General features: G+C 57.7%; 1 protein-coding gene across 4 annotated transcripts in view; it reads right to left on the bottom strand.

Moving 5' to 3' along the window:
* Positions 1–890: 890 nt before the first annotated feature.
* TPCN1 (two pore segment channel 1) overlaps positions 891–16270 on the bottom strand; it is a 60845-nt gene continuing 45465 nt past the window's right edge. For 3 of the 4 annotated variants that reach the window (XM_058691193.1, XM_058691192.1, XM_058691191.1), the window contains 16 exons: positions 15972–16020; positions 15371–15434; positions 14114–14158; positions 11124–11180; positions 10989–11042; positions 10265–10337; positions 9227–9334; positions 8332–8403; positions 7676–7765; positions 6154–6269; positions 5345–5391; positions 4658–4726; positions 4399–4483; positions 3439–3578; positions 3238–3318; positions 891–1142 (listed from right to left, as the gene is read on the bottom strand). In XM_058691193.1, coding sequence (XP_058547176.1) covers positions 1020–1142; positions 3238–3318; positions 3439–3578; positions 4399–4483; positions 4658–4726; positions 5345–5391; positions 6154–6269; positions 7676–7765; positions 8332–8403; positions 9227–9334; positions 10265–10337; positions 10989–11042; positions 11124–11180; positions 14114–14158; positions 15371–15434; positions 15972–16020 — 1273 coding nt within the window. In that variant the 3' untranslated portion in view covers positions 891–1019. Of the gene's footprint in view, positions 1143–3237; positions 3319–3438; positions 3579–4398; positions 4484–4657; positions 4727–5344; positions 5392–6153; positions 6270–7675; positions 7766–8008; positions 8041–8331; positions 8404–9226; positions 9335–10264; positions 10338–10988; positions 11043–11123; positions 11181–14113; positions 14159–15370; positions 15435–15971; positions 16021–16270 lie in introns of those variants that run through there. The other variant, XM_058691194.1, reaches the window with a different exon arrangement.

Below are 16270 nucleotides of genomic sequence, written 5' to 3' on the forward strand. Positions count from 1 at the left end.
AGCCACAGGGCTGCCGTGGACGTCCCTGTAGGCCCCTTCCCAGCAGCAGAACCTAATGCACGATGTGAAGGGGCTGCCGCTGTCTTTAGCAGAATCCCGTGTTACCCAAGATGTGTCTCTGCTTGAACAAGACCATAGCAAGGAAAAGGGACTTAGTGGAGAAAGCCCATCTCGGGAACGGGTCCGGGGTGGTAGCCGTCAGCCTGGCCTCTTCTCACTTTCCTCCTCCCGCTGGGCCGAGGTTCTCAAGGAGGCCATTTCAGGATTTGCAGCAACAAGGGTTAAACCGAAGGAAGTGTGGGATGTGGGAGAGAAGGCTTACAGAGCCAGGATGTGAAATTCGCACAATCTCGCGCTGCCCAGCGCCGGCTAATTGGGATCTGACCACACGGGTATAATCACACCCCTTGATTACTCTTTCCATTAGGACCTAGGCACTGCTCCCCCAAAGGAATGTTCTATTACATTATCATATATATAGAAATACTAACCCCGAGGATGTAGGTTCTTTCCATCCTAAGTGGTTTCGTCCCTAAAGCAGGGCACAGAAACCCCGTGACGCGGGCCACAGGGAAAGTTACTGGGGAAGCTGTCAGCTGGGACGTGAGTGTGAGAGCAGCATCGGGAAGACGGTCTGGCTCTGGCCTGGGGAGGGGCTGGCCCACTTTGAAGGCGAGCCCTGCAGAGATCGGCAGGATCTATCCAAGTGCTCTTCTTCTGAAGAGGCCTTCTGGAACTTTCCACATTAGGAAGAGCTCACGGTGGCCTGACTGCCCCCCCAAACCAAAGTGACTTCTGGGGTTAAGGAAGACAGGGCGAGGTGGTTGCACACCAAACCCCGTCTTGTCTTTTTCTCTTCCTATATATAAATATGTGCATATATATGGGTGTGTGTGTGTGCGCGTGTGTGTGTGCACGCACGCGTGCACACACACACCTTTTTTTTTTTCTTCAATACATCGTAGTAAAATAATACTATTGTGTTATTGCATAGAAGGGATGGCTGCCGCAGGCTGGGGTTAGGTGACGGTCTGGGAGCGCTGGCGGCTGCCTGGGAGCTGCGGGGTGGAGGGGGCCTGGCGGCTGCCGCTGAGCTGTCGCCGCTGTTCCTCTTGCTTACGGGCATGTTCCTCGAACCACTCCTAGAGCAGAGCGCAGACAAGGCGCTGAGCCGGCTGCACTCCTCCCCGCCAGCCCTGCGCCCCCTCCCCCCCCACCCCGGCACACAGTGGGCAACAGGGGCCTCAGGACGGAGGGGGCAGGGCTGCAAGTCACCCAACAGTGACCGCAGGGTCTCCTGAGCCCTGGACCTACCGGGAATCCGGAATATGGCCCAAACAGAAAAATTACAGTGAAATCTTTCCCTATTGAGGCGCCTGGGTGGCTCAGTCAGTTTAGCGCCCGACTCTCGATTTCGGCTCAGGTCGTGATCTCGCAGTTCACGAGTTCGAGCCCCTCATCGGGCTCTGCGTGGATGGTGTGGAGCCTGCTTGGGATTCTCTCTCTCCCTCCCTCTCAAAACAAAGAAAGAAAGAAATCTTTCCCTTATTAATTAGAGGCTTGCAGACCTCCTTGGAAACATTCTCCTTGGCACATATCAACTCTTTAAGAGAAGCCCAGGCAGTTAGTAATCCTCTGTGAGCAGTTAGTAATCATCCTCTGTGAATGCAATCTTTTGTCCTTCACAAAGGGATTCCCCGCTGTCGCCCCTTTTGGGCTTGGCAGGAACGGTGTCCTCGTGAAACACCTGAGAAAAGCGAGGCTCAGAAGTTGCAGAAAAGCCAGGTGAACTGGGTGAAGCACCTCCCCTAACTCCCACGTTGCCTGCGTGCCCTCCAAATAAGGCTGTGAAAGCATTTTGGAAAAAAAAAAAAAAGAAATGCCACCTGCCTAAGACCGTTGTCACGTCACCCACGGTTTGCAGGGATGGGTATTCAAGTAATCGAGGAATTAAAAAACCTCCCTTAACGTTTTTAAAGAGTCTGAACCACAGAACTTGACGGCTTAAAAAAAGACTGAGATGGGCTTCTTCTGTGGCCCAGCACTGGACGGGGGTGGGGGGGGTGGGGAACTGAGGCTGGGAGTGGACGGACGGGCCGAGGACAAAGGACAAGGCCTGCAGCTGAGCGCGTGCCCCCGTGAAGCCGTCTCCTCTGCTTTGGGCTGGAGATGGCCCCCCTTCCACAGGTGGGAACGGACCGGCACTCTCCCCCCGGGTTTCACGAAGCCAAAGCCCCTGTTGGTTTCGCGCCCCCGTGACTCCTGCTTCCTGAGCCGCCATGTGTCTGTTTGCCGCTGGCGTTTTCACAGAGAGCGTGTGACTCCGCTCAGGGGACTGCAGCCTCCCTGCCTTTTGGGTGTGGACACTGGTCATCACCGTCCCCGTGAAAACAGGATTTTCAGCCGCCGGAATGCCAGCAACGGCACCGTCACGCAAGCGGCACGGGAGACTCTCCCCCGAGCCCTGGGCCCCGGAGATCGAACAGAAGGCTTTATATATATATATATAAAACTTCTCCCTTCTCTTAAATGAGAACAAAAATAAGACCCCAAACAGGCACCTGGGTGGCTCAGTCAGCTAAGCATCCAATGCTTGATTTCAGCTCAGGTCATGATCTCGTGGTTTGTGGGTTCGAGCCTCGCGTCGGGTTCTGTGCTGAGTGTGGAGCCTGCTTGGGATTGTCTCTCTCACTCTCTGCCCCTCCCCTGCTTGTGCTCACTCTCTCTCTCTCAAAATAGATAAACATTACCAAAAAACAAAAACCCAAACAGCCAAAAGAGCCAAGAGACCCAAGGACACGGCAGAACCCGATGGACCTGAGGAGAGGCGCCCTGGCCTGCGCAGCATGGGCCCCGCACCCCCTCGTGCCCATCTGTCTCCTGCAGGACACGCTGCACCTGTGGTTCTGGCTCAGAGCGAGAAAGGGAGGTGACATCCTGGTGGCCGTGCCGTAGGGAAACAGCACACCACAGCTGCTTGTGCTGGGGGAGGACTGAGGGTTCGCGGTTGAGCCCACATCCCGCCCGACCCTGAGTCCCAGAGGCCACTGGCGGCGGCCCCAACGGACGGCCCAGATCCTCCCCCCCTTAGCCAGCGCTGCTCCACACTCGGGACGGGGCCGGGGCGGGGCCGGGGCGGGCCGGGAGGGCGGCCCCGCCGGGCAGCCGGGAGGCCCACCCCCAGGCAGGAGCCGGCCGGGGCGAGGGCCGAGGCAGCGTGGGCAGGGGCGCTCCTACCTGAATCTCCTCTTGGTACATCTTTAGGCTCAGGTCACTTTTGGTCCTCGATCTCCGTCCCAGAAACACCACGGAGTTTTGCTAAAGAAGGGCGGAGGCTTAGGGACCGCCCGAGCTGGCTGGAGGGGAGCACGGTGGGGGAGGGCCTACGCGAAGCTCAAACCCGCCCCCTCCGCTGGAAGCGGCCCTGAGGCTCCTCACCTCGTGTCTCTCCATCTGAGAGAGGACCTTCAGCAGCCGGCTGACGTCCGAGGTGGCTCCTCGCACCTCCCGGTAGAGCTCCAGGACGGCAACCAGCTCCTCTTTGGAGATCTCCTTCTCCAGGGTGATGCCTCCGTCAACTGTGGGAAGGGAGCCGGCGCTGGGAAGGAGCCTGGGGCTCAGAGCCCCCGGTCTGCCTTGGTCCGCTTCAGCCATCCTCCCTGCGGCCCCGGGAAGGGGGGTGGGGTCCCGAGGTTCCCTCTCTGAGCGAAACCACACCCCCCACCCCCTGCCGCGTGGCACTCTCGTCCCGCCCCTTCCCTTCCTTTTGCTGCGGCTGGCAGGACGGCTGGTTGGGCCAGCAGCTTCTAGGGGACAGAGGTTATGGCAGGGAGTCTGGGCAAACAGCAAATGATCCCGTGGCCTGAGGGGACAGCGATTTGGAGACGAGTAATCGGTGTGTGGTGGCTCGGGAGGATGGGGCAAGAATGATCAGTACGCGTCAGCCCTGCACCCTGGAACAGGCGAGCCGGTGATCAGGGCTGCGAGCGCCGAAGCTGCAGGAGGAGCCACCGGCGCGACATTTACGCCCCTCAAGTCTAGAACGACACTGTGGACGCAGGTGATAACAAAGAGGGTGACGAGTGTCTGGGAGGCGCAGGGAGGCGGGGCAGAGGGCGGCTGTGCTCACAGGAAGCCTGTCCCTGCTGGGTGATGTTTCTAATCTCAGACACGTAACGTTTTTATTCTAAAAATGAGATCGAGGGCGTTCTTCGGTCGTGACGTGCGTGAAAATCAGCGTGAATGAGGGATGTCACAGGTCAGCCAGACAGGTATCAGCTGAACTGCCAGAGGCCCGGACAACCAGACAGCCGAAGCGGACAGCCAAGAAGCGGACAGTGGGGCAGCCAGCCGGGTGGGCAGCGGGGGACGCGTGGGCCGCAGCTGCCCGCCACAGACCTTCCGAGTCCTGGTTCTTGCGGCTGTAGTTCATTCGGAAGACGAAGGCCTCGAGGATGAAGGCAACGATGATCGTCATCACCACCTGGCGGGGGGCAGTGGGTGTGAGCTGCTGTGGGGCCTGCACTCAGCAGAGCCCGTCGAGGCCTGTTGTCCGGCCGGGCCCCTCCTCCCCGGGCTGCCACCACCCTGCAGGGGCAGCCGGAGACTCAGAAGCGAAGGGCGAGGGGCGAAGGGCGTGCTGGGGCCGGGGACCTACCATGGTCACGATGTAGAAAGTCATGAAGTACAGGCGGCTCCAGTGGGAGGTCTGAGAGGTGACACCTTCCTGGGGACACAGGGAGGCAGCCAGTGAGCAGGCGCCTGGGTGGGGCCGGGTCGCCGTGTACCCGGGCCCCTCCGTGGTCCCCCACATGGCCGGCTCTACACAGACCCTGCCTGATTGGCCTGGGGTTGTGGGAGACACAGGAGGGGGACCTCACTGCCCGGGTCTCAGAACTCCTCTGTGCTGCATGAGGCCCGGATGCTCCCCAGGACCGCGGGGTTCGAGACTAACGCGGGCGGTCTGTGCTCTAAGAGGCAGTGGCACTCGGAAGGGTTTAGGGAACGGGAAACAAAAGCCAACCACCCTTGCCACACCACCCCTTGACCGAAGAGCCCCTGCCACGGTGGGGGGAGGATGGAAACCCACAGGCTAATGGGCATCTCCTGGCCGCCAGGGCTGTACGGGGGGCAGGGATGGAACCTATGTCTAGCAGATGCGGAGGGGTGGCTCCTGGGGCCCAGCCCCGACAGTGGGCTCTCGGCAGAACCCCAACCCTGTGTGACCCAGGACCCCATCGGGGAACACAAGAGCGACGCATCCCATCCAGGGCCGGGCAAGACCACAGGCGGTCTCAGAGGCTGGTGGGAAGATGCCCCCCCAGGAGCTGACCGAGGTCCTTACCATGATGATGTACCAGTTGTTGACAACTGTGAGCTCGAACAAGGTCACTGCCAAAGGGAAGGGAGGAGGAGGAGTGTTTTGATCAGGCTCGCTTTTTCAAAGTCCGTTCAGGTGGCCTCTCTCCGCCTCTCCTGGGTACCGTGCACCTAACTGATGGCATCCCACCTGCCAGCTTGGGCTGTGAGTTCCAGAAGTGAGTGCCACCCCCCACCCCCCGACTCCCACCCCACAGGAAGCGCGGCAAACTTGGCCTGTCCCCAAAAGGGCCTGCCTCCTGCCTCAGCTGCCTGTGACCAACCAGGGCTGGGGTGGATGGTGGGGAAAGAGCAGGCAGACCTTGCTTGGTAGAGATCTGGGATGCCCCGAGGGGCTCCCCTTCCTCTTGACCTATGCCCTGCTCCTGCCCCGGCCTCTCCACGGAACCCAGGAGCAGAGCTGTGTGGGCCTGAGCCTGGGTCAGTGCAGGCACCGTGGCAGGTGGGTGTGGCTGCGCCCCACCCTGCGGTGTGGGGTTGTGACGGGGGGTGGGCTCCCCAGCATCGGGCTGTACCCCTTCCGGCAAAGCGCGGGGCTCTTCTGCTCCCAGGAGTGAGACCTGGCGGTGAGTGAGGGCTGGCGTCTGGCCTGGACTGCACCCCTGGGACCAGACAAACCACAGGCTCCACTGAGGCTCGAGGGGACTCGGGAGAGTGTGGCAAACGGCTGGGGGAGGGGAGGCCTCAGACAGCTCTGCTCCGCCGTGTCTGGGGCCTGCGGTGACAGAGGCGGTGTGCCCCGGGGGCTGTCCTCCTTGGGGCCCCTGCACTCACCGAAGCTGTTCAGGATGTTGTCAAAGTTATTGAGATAATAGTAGCCTGCGTCCACAACAGTCCTGTTGCCCACGGTGTGATTGAGCCAGCGGTAGGCGTCGGCCACTGTGCTGGTACTGGCCAGGGAAGCAGAGAGAAAGTCTCAAGGAAATGGGCCACCTCGACAGAGGACAAAAGTCCAAGGTCCGGGCAGAGAGCACCTGTCCTGGCCCAGCCCCCCGCATCCTCGCCCATGTTCCTGGCTCAAGGGAAGCCCTCGGCTCCTCTCACCTGTTGGGTGCTGGTGGGAACCCCTAGGCCTGCCCCCTGCTTTTCTGTGTCCACTTGGCATTTCTCTGCTACCAACAGCCTTCTTCCTCCCAGCTACCGGAGGGAGAAGCTGGGAAGGGTTCTCCCCAGGCTGGGATCTGCTCTAGAGCCTGTGTGCGGGGTAGTGCGCACGGAGCGGGAGCTCCTCGCCTGGCTGGAGTGCTCCGAAAGGTCGTCCCTGTCTGAGAGCTTATTCTCTGCCTTCCTTCCGGTCCTTCATGGCTGATCTGTTAACATTCATGCCAGAAATTCTACACGTCTGGTCCCGGGGCCCCCAGGGAACTTGTTCAGCAGGCAGTGCCCTGGTGACGGGGGCACCATAAAGTTTGGGGCCCCGGGGTGCCTGGGTGGCTCATTCGGTTGAGCGTCCGACTCTGGCTCACTCAGGTCACGATCTCACGGTCCGTGGGTTCACGGTCCGTGGGTTCACGCCCCGCACTGGGCTCTGCACTGACAGTTCGGAGCCTGGAGCCTGCTTCGGATTCTGTGTCTCCCTCTCTCTCTGCCCCTCCCCTGCTCGTGCTCTGTCTCTCTCTGTCTCGAAACTAAATAAAAACATTAAAAAAAAAAAAAAAAAAAAAGTTTGGGCCCCCTGCTATCGGCCTCTGGTTCTGGGCCCAGCCTGACGCTCGGAAGGGCTGCCAGCGTCTTAGGAAGGAGTTTGCGCTTGAGGCCTCCCGGGCGCTTTCAAGGTGGTGGCTTGCAGAAAGGGAGAGGTCGTGGAGGCTGTGCGCTCCACCCCTGTCCCCAGAGGCCTTCCTGCGGGTGTCCACTTGTCTCATGCCAACAGGCTGCCGGAGATGACGTGTCTGCCCAGGCCCCCCCGCCCCCAGACAAGTGGGAGGAAGCCCAGGCCGCTCCTGGTTCTGCGGCAGCCTGAAGACCGTCTCAGCCCCAAGGGCGAGGTGACAGAGGCCTGCTTGGGGACAGGGACACCTGCTCACATGTCCCTGCTTCAGAGACAGCCCTCTCTGATCCCAGGTCCCTCACTTAGCTACTGCGCTGAACGGAGCCAGTGAAAGCAAGGCCAAGGGATTCCCAGGCCTCGAAAGGGTGTCGCGGCCGGGAGAGGTGTGCCCGAGGCCCCTGAGCCGGGGGCGACCTGCTCAGTGGGGCTGGCTCGGCACCCCCCCCCCCCCCCCCCCCCCCCCCCCCCGGCAGAGACACAGGCTCCCTGCGGAGCGGGCAGGGCCGGGCCCCGCCGAGTACTCACTTGCAGCAGTTGGGGTAGAGCATCCCGCAGAAGAATTCCATGCCCACGATGGCGAAGGAGTAGTAGAGGATGAGCAGGGTGAGGCCCAGGCTGGGGAGGAGGGTCAGAAGGGACAGGGCGACTTAGGGCCAGGCAGCAGAGCCCAGCGCCTCCGGCGGCCCCGGCGTCCTCAGACCCACTGAGCTGACTGACAGACAGGCATGCCCCTAGCCAGGTTCACCAGCTGGAAAGTGCCTGCAGGGAAGGGGCCTCGTGATTCAGGTCTGGGGTCAAAAACGGCTCGAATCAGGACTCTAGGAACAGATGCCCCTTCACCAGAGATTCACCCCTTACCTGTGAAGGTAGACTCACAGGTGACCCCTTACCTGTGAATGTAGACACAGGCGGTAAGTGAGTTGACAGCTCCCTGCCCTCCCTACTAGATATTTCAGACAGGTCAGAGGAGAGAAGTGGCGCCAGGGAGACGCGTGGTGGCCAACATCTCAGCTCCTTGGAGACCCGTCAGACTCTCCGTGTCCGTCCTTTCCGGGCCTCCCCCCGCCCCGCCCGGCCCCCCCTCCCCCCCCCCCCCCCCCCACCGGACGGCCGCCCAGCCGCCCCCTCGGGGGCACAAGCCTCACGGCGCCTGGCCCTGGAGCCCAGAGGCGGGGCAGTACCTGGCCATGCGCGGCAGCAGCTCAAACATGGTGTCCAGCACGTTGCGGTACCTCTTTTTCAGCTTGAACAACCTGAGGGACGAGAGCAGGTGGCGCTCAGGGGCCGGCACGGCCGCAGCCCCACTCCTCGACCGGGGCCTCTCTGCCCCAGGCCCGGTGGCCCTCGGGGCCCTGGGAAGGGGCAGCAGTGGGGCCGGGACACCCAGGCTGGATGGCCCTCCCCAGAGGGACCCGGAACCCGCCGTGTCCCCCCAGTCTCTCGCTAACGGCGATTTGCCGCGGTTTTCTGTTGGAGCCGGGGGGGCTCTGTGAGGGGCAAGGCCTGGCGAGGGACGGGGTGGCAAACCTCGGAAAGAAGGGACCGGAAGCCACGCCCCCAGAGGAGCCTGGCGAGGGACGGGTCATCGGTAAAGGAAGGACGCCCTGCGTGGGGAGGACACGGACGTTCGCCTGACCCCGGCCACCACCCCCAGGGCATGGCCACAGGGTCTTCTAGAGACACTGCCCTGGCTGCCCCCACACCTCCACCTCCACCAGGAAGGCCATGTATGGGGTTGTGCCCCTCGCACCATCAGAGGCCATGGCCTTCTGGTTTATGACTCTGAGCATGTCTGTTTCCGTGGCTACAGCAGATTTCACCGCAGGCCGGGTTCACCCAAGCCGCGGGCCACATTTCTCCTCCACAGTCAGAGGCTACTGGTCCCGGTGACGGGAAGAGACGGGCGGGCCGCACATCCCCACAGGAAGGCGACAGGGGCCGGGTGCCGTCATAGGAGGGTCTGACACCAGGCTTGCGAACCTTCTGGCTCCTTCCGGCCACTTCCCAGATCAGTCCCAAGGCTTTCCCACCCTCCCCCTGCCCGCCTCTCCCCAGCCCCAGCCCTGTCCCTGTCACCTCAGCAGCTGGAGGGGACGCAGGACCACTATGAAATAAAAGGGCTCCATGTTGAAGGCCAGAGCCAGCAGTCCCAGGAAGGCAAACACGGTCACAGAGAAGTCGAACCTGGGAGGGAGAGGAAGGAGCCACGGGCCATTGGGCCTGTCCTGCCCGGAGCCTGCCTCCCTCCCACGGCTCCCCGCTCCCCAGCCCCATTCTCAACGCTCCCTTCCAAGGAGCCCACCCGCCAACCTCAGCAAGAGCAGAGTGTGCCCAGCAGTGGCCCGCAGCCACACAGCTCAGGAAGCAGCTTCCTGCCGCCTGGGGGTTACTGAGGCCGGCCTGGCCAGCCCTCCAGGCATAGCACATAGAGCAGGGATCAGAAATGCCCAGAACCAGCCCCTCTCCCCACCAAGGTCCTGCACTGGTCTAACGCCATACGTCGGGTTCTATGGGTGACCACTGACCCCGGTGAGGTTATGGAGGAAAAGGGCGGGATTCCCACCTAGAGCCCAGCCAGCCCTGCCCCAGACAGGGCCTCTGTCCTCTGCATACGTGTGTTAAGGCCCTGAAAACAGCATGGTGCACACGCTACCACTGTTCCTCCTCGACTCCTCTGTCAAGACTGAGACCTTGTGAGGATAGCCTGATATCACGGGCGAGTCAACTTAAGTGGGCGGGAGGTGGCCTCTGAGGTCTCCCTGGGGACAGGGACAAGGGCCACTCGGGTCTCGTCACCACCCCCAACCGGCTGCTGCTCCTTCTCTGTCGGTATCGTGGTTTCCATGGGGGAGGCAGGAGCTTCGTCGTCAGGGGTGGGTGTAGGGGCTGAATGACTCAGGAAGAGCCAGCCTAAGGCCCCTTAAGACGCCACGTCCCGGAGGAACGGGCCAAGGGACCTGAGAGAGTAAGACAAGAGCCTGACCCTGGCGTGTCCCGGAGCCACAGACGGAGCCGCCCCCTCCTCCTGCCACCGCAGAAAGGTGTGCTGCGGGTGTGTGGGGAGAGGGCCTCTCTTGGTCGCGGACGTGGGTAAGACACACACTCTGCACTCACAGATTCCACCCAGAGGACAGGTACTCAACGGGGCCCAGGCCAGCAACCTTCAGGAACAGCTCCACCCCGTAGACTGTGAACAGAAGGAGGCAGTTAGCAGCGGCCCTGACCACAGCGTCTCCCACACCTGCCTTGGCTCCGTCCCCCCCTCTGAGTCTCTTCTGGAGGTCTCCAGCCTCTGCGACAGGCCATGTCACACCCACACCGCCCCTCCCCCCGGGAGAGGCCCAGCCCAGAGGCTGGTCAGCTGGGGCCACCTCCAGACAACCCCCAGAATAGGGCAGGTGAATGGGGCAGGGCGGTGCAGTGCGCTCAGGGACGTTCAGGCGTAAGAGGAGGAGGGGGAATGTCAGGCAGAGGGGGGGGCACCAGGTGGACAAAACAACCTTGGCAGAGGCCCCGGGTAAGAAGGGGCCCCGGGCACGGAGGGGCTAGGGAGCGGGTCGCTGTTCGGGGGGCGGGAGGGGCGCAGGCCGGGGCGAGGGCGGAAGCTAAGTGGGCCCCGGGTGGCCAGGCAGTGTGAGTCACGCCCAGGATGGGGACGGGATCGGGAGGGCGGCGGAGAAGCTCAAAAGAGCTTTGGACGGGGGTGGGATGGGATCAGACTCAACTCCTGCTCCATTCTCCCCAGGCCTCCCTGTTTTCGAGGAGAGCCGCGAGGTCCCAAAGCAAATGAGGGTCCTCCCGGCCCGGCCGTTCGGCACAGCCACCGCCAGAAACCTACTCGTCAGGAAGACGACGTAACTCCAGGGCACGTGCTTGGAGAAGAAGTTCCCGCCTGTAAGACAGGAGGCGGGAGCTCAAGCTCAAAGGCACCAGGTGCGCCCACCCGAGGGCCGGCCGCCCAGCCAGGGCTCACCTTTCAGTGTGAAGGTCTCCACGAGGATCCACACCCCGTTGACGGCCACCACCAAGTCTGCAGACAGACAGGCTCGTGACAGACAGAGGAAGGACAGGCGGGTGTGCGAATCTCTAGCTCACAGCCGCAGGCTCCCCCCACCCCAGACCCCGGCCCCGTTCCCCGGCAGCCCCGGGCAGCGCCCCACACGCCCGTGTGACAGGGGCTTCTCTCCGCTTCATGCTTTTACCACATGAGCTACACCAGCCAGGGGTTTTGCGCAGGAAATTGCTATGGATTCCTAAAAACACCCTTGAGGTCACTGCTGTTGCCAGGTCCGTGTAAGAGGTGTTTGAGTATTAAAATGTTTGCTCTTCCCTAGATTTTAAGAAAGGCTGCGTGAGGGGCGCCTGGGGGGCTCAGTCGATTAAGCGTCCGACTTCAGCTCAGGTCAGGATCTCACAGTTCGTGGGTTCGAGCCCCGCGGGGGGCTCTGTGCTGACAGCCTGGAGCCTGCTTCGGATCCTGGGTCTCCCCCTCTCTCTGCCCCTCCCCCGCTCATTCTCTGTCTCTCCCTCTCAAAAATAGACATGAAAAAATTTTTAAATAAAAGAAAGGCTACAGGAACCAGTTGGCAAAATTACACGTTCATTTGATCTTTCACATAGCAATCCCACTTCAAGGGATCCACTCTAGCGAGACACTAGCGAAACCCAAAACAATGTTACCGCAAGCCATTTGCGGGAGAGCTATCTGTGAGGGCAAAAATCTAGAAATGACCTAAACGACCAACAGGGAACTGGTGGGATCAACTATGACGTGTTCGTGAAATGGTGAAGTAGCAACTCTAAAAAGAAATGAGGAACGTCTCTATATATTACGATGGGAAGCAGTCTCCCGAATATATTTTTTAAAAAGCCGAAAAGGTGGGGAAGAAAGTGTATCAAGTATGTGACTGTTTATTTAAGACATGGGGAGAGGCACGTATATACATCTACTTAGAGTTTTTAAAAACTGGAAGAATAAACCAAAATAAAAGTTACCCATTTGAGGGGGGGGTTGACAGGATATAAACGAGACATCCTTAAATATACTTTGTTTCATAGGTCCGACTTGGAACCGCATAGATATTTTACATAAGTATAAAACAAAAGTATTTTTAAAAAAGCAATCCTTGAAAATGAAAAATAAAATGAAATAAAGAAACCTAAATGTGTCTCCAGTTGGTGACATACCCACATGGGCAGGGGCAGGGAACTACTGTGACCGTGACGCACAATAATCTGAATGTCTATCCCTGGAGTGACGTACTAGGGTCTGTGTTGTTGGGACAGTGTTGATATCATTTTCCGGAGATAGTTATGAGTCTACCGTGGGGTACAGCAAATGAGTAATTGTGTGAATGGTGCTGGGAAGCAAGATTTTAAGACTGGAAATCTGGATTTGAAAGAATGAGGAAGTTAAGCAAAAACACGGTAGTCCTGAATTTGAATTAGAAATGTCAGGGGGCGCCTGGGTGGCTCAGTCGGTTAAGTGTCCGACTCCAGCCCAGGTCATGATCTCACAGCTTGTGGGTTCGAGCCCCGCGTCGGGCTCTGTGCTGACAGCTCAGAGCCTGGAGCCTGCTTCAGATCCTGTGTCTCCCTCTCTCTCTGCCCCTCCCTCACTCGTGCTCTGTCTCTCTCTTTCAAAAAAATAAACATTAAAAAAAAAATTTAATATGGAGAACAAACTGAGGGTTACTGGAGGGGCTGTGGGAGGGGGGATGGGCTAAATGGGTAAGGGGCATTAAGGAATCTACTCCTGAAATCATTGTTATACTATATGCTAATTTGGATGTAAATTTTAAAAAATAAAAAAATTAATATTAAAAAGTTAAAAAGTTAAAAAGAAAGAAAGAAAGAAAGAAAGAAAGATCAGCAGAAACTCCGGAACTCCGGATACGGTTTATCTTCAAAGACAAAATCCCACCTCTGTCCATGGAAAGGCCTAGAAATGATAACCAACTCCAAGCAGTAAGCACTTCTAGCATTTCAAACTGTGGTCTCTAAACACCCTTTCCCACTAATGGAACCAGAGCTCCTTAGAAAGTCTCAGTTCAGGGGCGCCTGGGTGGCTCAGTCGGTTAAGCGTCCGACTTTGGCTCAGGCCACGATCTCGTGGTCCGTGAGTTCGAGCCCCACGTCGGGCTCTGTGCTGACAGCTCAGAGCCTGGAGTCTGTTTCAGATTCTGTGTCTCCCTCTCTCTCTGACCCTCCCCCGTTCATGCTCTGTCTCTCCCTGTCTCAAAAATAAGTAAACGTTAAAAAAAAAAATTAAAAAAAAAAAAAAAAAAAGTCTCAGTTCAAGCAAACCTCCCAACTAGTACTGCCTAAGAGAACTTCCTGTGACAACAGAAATTTCCTTCTCTGTGCTAATTGGTAGTCATTAGCTGTATGTGGTGCTGAGCACTTGAAATGTGGCTACCGTGGCTGGGGAACTGAATTTTTCATTTTAGTTGCTTAAATACAAATAGCCACACATGGCTAGTTGCCACCACATCGGACAACACAAATCCAGATAGAACCACTGAGTTACGGGAACCAAGCAACGGGGGAATACACAAAAACAAGACCGAAGGCCAAACAATCCTGTCTCTTCAACTAAATGTCGCAAGAGGGAAAAAAGGGATGGAAGAGAAACCTACAGACTGTAACAGACTTAAGTGGCAGACCCACTGACCACATCCTGTGGTCCTGAAATCTGTGTCCGAAACCTCCAGGTCTGGGGAGGAGTCGAAGAGCCACAGGGAGGGTACAGACGGACAGAAAGACTGGCCGTGGGGGACCGCTGTTGAAGCCAGGTGACCGCGGATGCTCACGGTCATCTCCCCACTTTTATACATGCTTGGAATTTGCTATAATAAAAAGTCAACAACATGGCTGCAGGGCTAATCTCTTGCCTCTCCACCTTCTGGAACAGTAAAAGACTCAGGCAGGAAGGGGCCCGGAGCTGTGGTATTTCACACTTACACATGAAATACTGGAAGGCCTTGGACTTCACAAGGATATTAATTCCTATTTGAAGAGAATAAATGTTAATAGCGAAATCTTCACGTGCAAGTACACATTCCCCTACCGCACACTTCACACACGTGAGCAACCAGGGTGTTTAGGCCCAGGGGTGAGGAAGGAACGGTGTGCTGTCACAGTGACCCCACGCTAGTGCTCAGGCAAGACCACACCGACAACAGCTGCTCTGGGGAGAGCCCGGGCAACCCGGAGCCAGGGCGGAGCCTTCCCTCCTGCTGGCCTTGACCCCGGACCATTTATTCATCCACTTGAGTGGTTATCATCCCACGGGATGGAAAACCCTCTACAGGATATGGGATAACAGCTGTGCCCCAAGCCCTAGCTGTGGGAGAAGTCACAAAATAGAACATACCCTCTTTACTCTCATTCATAATGGCCCATACCCAGGCCTCAGCCTTTCTGCACGAGAAATGCCCCATGAGCTAACTGGATCTTTGAAAGTGGCACTCAACTAAGGGGCAACAATAATATGGGCGCTTTGATGTTCAAATTTTGAATTTTATGCTATGCAAGCATGATGTAAGGGATCACATACACCAGCTACGTATCCTGTCAGGAGGATGGTCAGAATACATTATTTGGTAAAAAGGCAGGGTTGGGAACCGAGTCTATAATGGAATCCTACTACCTTTTAAAAAGTACACAGAGGGGCGCCTGGGTGGCTCAGGCGGTTACATGTCCAACTTCGGCTCAGGTCATGATCTCACAGGTTCATGAGTTCGAGCCCCGCATTGGGCTCTGTGCTGACAGTGCAGAGCCTGCTTGGGATTCTCTCTCCCTTTCTCTCTGCCCCTGTCCCCACGGGCGCTCCCTCGATCTCAAAATAACTAAATAAAAATACCTGTTTTAAAAAGTGCACAGAAAAATAACCAAACACAGAAGGAAACACATCAGAAAATGAACAGTGGTTACCTCTAGGTGGAAATTTTTCATTTTGTCTGACTTTCTAAATGTTCTTCAGTGACTATTCCACAAAGGTCTTTTGGTCTGGTTTTTAAGTTGCTGATTTCCTTCCTAGTCCAACACTTATTTGCCTGCTGGGGTAGCCACACTGTCTCTTGTACACACGCACACACATTCAGACGCGTACGCACACACATACAGCTTATGAATATGCTCTTAAGATGCTCGTCTGTGGTCTCTGGAAACCTCCATCTGTCCCCAGCTGCCGAGATGTCACATTCAGGGCAACCCTACCTTTGAAGATGAGGAACGCTGTCCTGGGAAGCTCATCGAACCAGTGTTCCCTGTTTCTCTTTGCCTGGCCAGGAGACAGGGCCATGGAGAGAGGGTGTTAGGACCGGCGACCAGAACCCAGCCCTGGGGGACCAGGACGCCGCTTTCCTTCCCTGCTTCCCCAGCTAACTTGGGGAAGAACGAAAACACTCGGGGATCTAAATGACAACAAAGACAGCCAGTTTACTGAGCATTTAAATGGAACCATGCACGTGCCTTCCTTTTATATGATGCTGGAAATAACTGCAGGGATCATCATTATCCCATTTCCCAGGTGGGACAAGGCTTAGAAAGGTTCCAACACTTGCCGGACGTCACACAGTAACTAATGCGGTCTACCTGAGATTCGGTGCTCTTAATCGGAGGCTACAGTGTAAGTGAAGTGTAAGGGCACACGGATGGCCACCTGTAGCCCTGCAGTTGGGGGGTGGGGAGGCAGGCCGAGAGCCGAGCTGCTCCAGCAGGAAGGAGTCGGGCCGCCAGTGCACCCAACGCAACCCCCCTCCCCCCAAGCAATCAGCCCCACTCCCTCTCTAGTCTTTGGTCTCGTAGGAACACTCACCTTCCACTTCAAGGCAGCAACCTCGTAGATATCATAAAAGTCCTTCAGGCTGTTGTAAGCCAAATGGAAAAGTAAAAAAAAAAAAAAAAAAAAAATTCAGAACCCACTGCCACTGAGTTTCAGGACTCCCTGGTCCACCCGTGGTCACCTTTAAAGGGGCGGGACACCTGCGACCTTCAGCACCTCAGTGCCCCAGGGACCCTTACCTGCAGGCAGCTGATTTCCTTCCTCTGGGTGCCATGCCCACTGAATCCGATTGGTCTATACTGACTACTGATGGCTTTAGTCACTAGGATTCT

The sequence above is a fragment of the Neofelis nebulosa genome, chromosome 11 (assembly GCF_028018385.1).
Source record: "Neofelis nebulosa isolate mNeoNeb1 chromosome 11, mNeoNeb1.pri, whole genome shotgun sequence".
NCBI classification, from domain to species: Eukaryota; Metazoa; Chordata; class Mammalia; order Carnivora; family Felidae; genus Neofelis; species Neofelis nebulosa.